This window comes from Ictidomys tridecemlineatus, chromosome 5, assembly GCF_052094955.1.
Source record: "Ictidomys tridecemlineatus isolate mIctTri1 chromosome 5, mIctTri1.hap1, whole genome shotgun sequence".
NCBI lineage: Eukaryota > Metazoa > Chordata > Mammalia > Rodentia > Sciuridae > Ictidomys > Ictidomys tridecemlineatus.
In genome coordinates, this window is record NC_135481.1 from 44533222 (window position 1) to 44539694 (window position 6473).

The 6473-nt window shown below is 46.5% G+C and overlaps 1 protein-coding gene across 2 annotated transcripts; it reads left to right on the forward strand.

The window, feature by feature from the left end:
- The first annotated feature begins 668 nt into the window (after positions 1-668).
- Actc1 (actin alpha cardiac muscle 1) lies at positions 669-6140 on the forward strand. 2 transcript variants are annotated; one of them, XM_005337129.5, is made up of 7 exons: positions 669-868; positions 1498-1648; positions 2792-3116; positions 3814-3975; positions 4101-4292; positions 5081-5262; positions 5810-6140. In XM_005337129.5, the coding sequence occupies exons 2-7, from the start codon at positions 1520-1522 to the stop codon at positions 5951-5953; spliced, it is 1134 nt and encodes a 377-aa protein (XP_005337186.1). In that variant the 5' UTR covers positions 669-868; positions 1498-1519; the 3' UTR covers positions 5954-6140. The 2 variants fall into 2 exon arrangements, with proteins under 2 accessions (XP_005337186.1, XP_077905995.1); XM_078049869.1 differs by lacking the exon at positions 669-868 and adding an exon at positions 1013-1204.
- The last annotated feature ends 333 nt before the right edge of the window (positions 6141-6473 follow it).

Consider the following 6473-nt stretch of genomic DNA (forward strand, 5'->3'; position numbering starts at 1 on the left):
TCTGGCTTGAAGATGAGAGTCTTTGAGTTGGAGCAAAACCCCTGCAGCCTGGATGAGGGATACCTGACTTCTAGGGTGGTCCCTTCTTCAGCAAGACTTGGCTGGACTCTCAACAGTAACCCTTCTCAGCCTCTTCCATGCCAGCCTCTGATCCCTGTGTGGATTGGGACCAAGATTGATAAATCTCAGCTTTCCCACCTAGATGAGCAAGCCCCATTTCTGGATGGTGGGGGCTTGACCAGAAGGGTGCCCCTTTTCAGGCACTTGAACGTCTGGCTGTGGTGCCCTCTGTGCCCAAGAGAACTGCCAGGGATATGTTCCTCCAACTCCCAGTCCTGGAAGATGAGAAGCTGTTGTCACTCCCCTGCTGCCCCGGCCCAGCTGTCAGGACCCCTTAGCAGAGGGCAGGGCGCCAAGCCTTCCCTCTTGCATGTGGCTTATTGTCTCTTAGGTCGGCAGGAGGAACAATCCCACAGCCCATCCAGGGAGCTCCCCCACCTCAGGAAGGGGGAGAGGGGGGTAGGCGTCACTTAGTCTTCCCCTGCCCCCTACCCTCCAGCGTCTGCCCCTCCCTAGCTCCCTATTTGGCCATTCTTCTGGCTGCCCCCTCCCCTTCCTTACATGGTCTGGGAACCCCCTGGCTGATCCTCTCCCCTGCCCTTGCCTCCATGAATGGCCTCGGCGGTCCTGGATGGTGCTAAGGCGACCAAATAAGGCAAGGTGGCAGACCGGGCCCCCCACCCCTGCCCCCGGTGGCTCCAACTGACCCCGTCCATCAGCGCGCTATAAAGCTGCGCTCCTGGCGCCTGCACCCAGAGCCTGCCGCCGCCTGAGCCGAGCCCAGCCGAGCCCAGCCGAGCCGCGGACGGTGAGTCAGCGACACCCTGCGCCCTCGCTCCCCACCCGGCCCCGTGGCCGCACCGGACACCAGCCGCGCCCCCGGCTTCAGCCAGCGCCGGCCCTCAGCTACTCCTCCCTGTCGTTTTTTTTTTTTTTCTCCCCAAACTTTTTGATGAGGTTCTAACTTGTTTTGTGCTAAGTTTTGGATCTCTTCGGAGAGGGGCGCGCGGAAAGGGAGTCCCGCGTTCCCAACCCTCCGCAAGGGCGTGTGCTCTTCTCTCCACGGGGGCAAGGCGTGGGGTGTGGATAGGGCGGGAGACTGGGGTTCCAATTTGTGAACGGTGAAAAGGGCCTAGGAGGACTGGTAAGGAATTGGGTCTCCAGAGTAGTTAGGATGGTCCTTCCTTTTGCCTGCGACAGAGGGTGGCACTCCGGGCCAGGGAGCCTGGGTGGGTTTCTCTTTCTTCACTATACAACCAATCTCCTCTGTGGCTCCTTCTCGCCCTTCTTTTTCTCTTAAAGGGTGCAGAAGGCAGCTCTCTCTCCACCCGACCCTATCCCCTAGAATCCACATTTGTTCTATCCCCTTCTCCTGGTAAGGACAGAGCCAGTTCCCAGACACTGAGCATGGCCGACCTTCTCTTCTTCAACCTACAGACCCCGCTGAAGCTGTGCCAAGATGTGCGACGACGAGGAGACCACTGCTTTGGTGTGCGACAATGGCTCAGGGCTGGTGAAGGCCGGCTTCGCAGGCGATGATGCGCCCCGCGCTGTCTTCCCATCAATTGTGGGCCGCCCACGCCACCAGGTACATTTCCCGCCAGCCCTTCCTGCCTTCTCCCAGATGGGGCACTCCCCAGGCCCACTCGGCACCCCTGCCTGCCACCTCCTTAGTCAGTCCAGCAATTAGGAAAATGTCTCTCCTGACCCAACTTTTTCCTGAACAGCTTGATTCAAATGAGGAAAATTGGGGTTAGTTTCAGATCCAAGCCAAGATGAGCAATACCCTTACTAAGTCCCTAACTACCAAGATATGTACACTTTCCCCCAATCTACTTCAATGGCACACCTGTCAATGGTCCAAATGCCTCCTGTGAAAAGCCATTGGCACTCTCCACTCTTGACCTTCTGGATTTTTAGTCCTCAGTGTCTTCTGTACCTCTTATACCATATGGTTTTATTTTTTTCTCCTCCTTTTCAGCCCTGTTCAAAGTTTGAAATAACTCCCCTTCACCAACCCTGGACACAACCCACATTCCTCTCTCTTGTTCACAGTCAGTTTACAGGGCTCTCAAAACATGTAATCTCTCTCCTTCCTGGCTGTCGCAATTTTAGAAGTCAGACGTGACAAGGAGAGTGAGTGCCATGGTGATAGTGACATACCACCTGTTTATTAAAAGCAATGCCATGCTCTCTGGGTTTGTCACATGCCTGGCCAGACAGGCTGCCAGGGAGTAGAGCTCTTAGTCCTCACGTTGGGGAATGACCAGTATCCAGGATGTTCTGGACGGGCCGCATCAGAATGGCAGTGGCAAATCAGCCCATCTTTTTAGGTTCACTTGATGAATGTCAAAATCTTTTCTTAGGAGAAATACAATGTGTCACTAATTTGGTCATTCCTGAATGTAGCCATCTACTTTCTATTTGACTCGGGTGATAAGCTTAATAAGGAAGGCATTTTAAAATTAAGGTGAGGCCCTGCTTCTTCAGTGGAATAGCTTTATTCCCCCTCCTCAATTATATTCTAAACAATAGGATTATACATCTTTGTGATAAGGTACAAGACTGATTTTAAATGATTCTTCTAAATTTAAGGTGAAATCCTGTTTTTACTATTTCTGGTGTTTTGAAGATGTACCTTGACTTGGGCAGTTAGATATAAATTGATAAAGTGCTGAATATATTCCTGACATGGTGGAAGCATGATTTCCCTATCTTTTTCTTCTTACAGGGAGTCATGGTGGGTATGGGGCAGAAGGATTCCTATGTAGGCGATGAAGCCCAGAGCAAGCGAGGTATCCTGACTCTGAAGTACCCCATTGAGCATGGCATCATCACCAACTGGGATGACATGGAGAAGATCTGGCACCACACCTTCTACAATGAGCTCCGCGTGGCCCCTGAGGAGCACCCCACCCTGCTCACTGAGGCCCCACTCAACCCCAAGGCCAACCGTGAGAAGATGACCCAGATCATGTTTGAGACCTTCAATGTCCCTGCCATGTACGTGGCCATCCAAGCGGTGCTGTCCCTGTATGCTTCTGGCCGAACCACAGGTATGCTTGGGCTGTGGGGTTGGTCACTGATTTTCATCACATTCCCAAGTCACTGATCTTGCTGTGAATGTAATTCCTCAATTTAAAAAAATAGTGATCCCTTCCCTCACTCTCTCCGGGGAGGTGTCCAAGCTAAGAGACAAAGATAACTAACAATAGTCCCCTGAGGTTAATTTCAGAGCACACTTGTTGTAAGAGCTGACAGCTTGAGGAATTAGATCCTTCCCTTATTTTGAGGATCGAAGTGCAGCACAGTATAGCAGCTGGGAATGCAGCAGTCATGGTGTGTGTGTGTGTATACCATCACAGCCCCTGGGTAACATCTTCAAGGAGAACACACATTTTTTTTCCAACAGGTCTGAATCAATAAAGAGAGAAACATGTGCAAGAGAGATAAGAACAAAGAAAAATAGGCTGGGCATTTATATCATGTGCTGGTTGGCAAGAGGGATGATCATTTTAAAGTATTTTCAGGAAAATTTTCTACTCCAATACTTAAAAGGATGGGCTTCTGTTAGCTTCAGATTTAGTATCTATCCATTATGTTCATTTTTATTCTTTGTCTGTGAAGGATCTGATTTTATCTGGATCAGTGCCCAGTCTTGTATCTCTCAGCTAAGACTGGAAGTAGGTTTTACCGTGAATAAAGTGGTGGTCCACAGAGATTTATCTTGTTCTTATCTATTTCCTCTCGCAGGCATTGTTCTGGACTCTGGGGATGGCGTAACCCACAATGTCCCCATCTATGAGGGCTATGCTTTGCCCCATGCCATCATGCGTCTGGACCTGGCTGGTCGGGATCTCACTGACTACCTCATGAAGATCCTCACTGAGCGTGGTTACTCCTTTGTCACCACTGGTGAGTATATGTGTCTTATCTGCCACAGCACGTGTCTGCTTTTGTTCCTCCCTTGAAGGATCCACCTACCTCCCCACGACTAACTTCTTTCTTCAGAGATTGACTGTGATGATTTATTTCTGCAGCTGAACGTGAAATTGTCCGTGACATCAAAGAAAAACTGTGTTATGTCGCCCTGGACTTTGAGAATGAGATGGCCACGGCTGCCTCTTCTTCCTCCCTGGAGAAGAGCTATGAACTACCTGACGGCCAAGTCATCACTATTGGCAACGAGCGTTTCCGCTGCCCTGAGACGCTCTTCCAGCCCTCTTTCATTGGTGAGTTGTGGGGTCAGATCCCAAGGCACAGCTTTTTCCTGGGAGTCTTGGGGTCTCCCAGAGTAAAATCCAATATAATCAGAAGGATTAAGAGACTGTTGAGTGAAATTGTAGGCTTGCAGTCCCACACAGCTCAGCCTCAAGTCCTTATGGCTCATTAGTGATGCTGTAGTGACCTGATCAAGGAAGACATATGGGTTCATCTCCAAGAATGAGACCCAGCAGTAACTGAATATCACATATATGCAGGGAAGGGGTGATTACTCAAGAGACCTGAGTTAGTCTAATAAGTTTCATTACCAACTAGTTGGACTTTGCTTTAAGTAACTCATGCAACCACACTCTTACACATAGTGATAATGGGAGACTTGTATGTCACCAAATATCTTTCCTAAGCAGTGATTTCCTGGAAAAAGCTTGGACTGATTTAAGTTCATAAATAAAAAAGTATGTTAATTTTAACTTAAATGTTTGTCTTAGCCTTTTGAAGTACATCTGCATACATCTGATGTATACAGAAGGTATTCACTCCAAACAGATGCTCAACACAGTTGTTTGTTTCCTGGCCATCTCTGATGGATTATCTGTTATTTCTTTTAAGAGACACCTGTTCCACATATTCCTTGCAGTGTATCTTATGGGGCAACATGTGTTTCAGAGGCAAGTGGTGGCAGCTCACCAACACAGAGGAGTCCTGTTCTCTCGGCCCAGCAGAATATCCCCTCCACATTGAATTACAGCTTGAATGTGCTGTGTTTTTTTTTTTTTTTTTTTTAATTTGTATCCAGGCATGGAATCTGCTGGCATCCATGAAACTACTTACAATAGTATCATGAAGTGTGACATTGATATCCGTAAAGACCTGTATGCCAACAACGTCTTATCTGGAGGCACCACCATGTACCCTGGTATTGCAGATCGTATGCAAAAGGAAATCACTGCTCTGGCTCCTAGCACCATGAAAATCAAGGTAAAGAGCTTTCATGGGTGGGAAGACTAGCACAGATTTTGGTATTCTGAGTACAGTTTCATTCATAACTCCTTTCCTCTCACACTTAGCTTCCTGACGCCTATAAGTTTTACCTTTTAGCTTTTCTAGCACTTTTCTTGATTTTTTTTTTAAATAGTACTTTCCCCAAGACAGGAAACTTTAAAGATGTTTTCAAGCAGTGAATAAAAAATAAATTATTGGGAAAAAATACAGCTAACTCTTTGAACATATTTAAACCCCCCAACTTTTGGGCTAACCTTCAACCATGCATTTAGCTTGTTGCCACATTATACTCTATTTCAGAGACGTGGAGAAATTCTATTTTGAAGAGTCTTTAATAATAGAAATGATGAAACAGAGTAAAGTTAAAAAATTATGATTGTTGTAATATTTGGTGATATAAAATTTCCTACATTATAGTGAATTATTATCTAATTTCTTTTTGTGAATATTTTCAACATGTTGCTTGTTGTTCCATTGCTTGGAACTTCAGAGTTCACTGGAAGCTTTTGTTTTCTTTCTGCAGATTATTGCTCCCCCTGAACGTAAATACTCTGTCTGGATCGGGGGCTCCATCCTGGCCTCTCTGTCCACCTTCCAACAGATGTGGATTAGCAAGCAAGAGTATGATGAGGCAGGCCCATCCATTGTCCATCGCAAATGCTTCTAAGGTGCCTTCTCTCTTAGTTTCTCTTACATTCAGGATGACAGTATTATGCTTCTTGGAATCTTCCAAACCACCCTTCCTCATCTCTCATCAATCATTGTACAGTTTGTTTACACACGTGCAGTTTGTTTGTGCTTCTAATATTTATTGCTTTATAAATAAAACAGACCAGGACTTGCAACCTACAAAAGCGTCTCTCATTTCTTTCTGGGGTAGGCTTGGGTGAGGCAGGCACATTTGCTCTGATACTTTGAGCATTGTAATAGTACAAAAGGATAAAGTTCATCAGATAAATTAGTGTCGCACTGAGCTGGAAATTATGCACTGAATTTTGATTTTATATTTTGGGCCAGAATCATGAATTATTTCATAACTTATAAATAAGTTCCATTAGGTTTAGCCCCATGTAAGCAAGAAATGGAACCCTATAAGACAATGTTTTAAGATTAGTTGCTGTGAATGACACTGAACATTGATTATTTTTAGCATACATTCGGTTGTTTTTATAACTTTGCAGAACTCA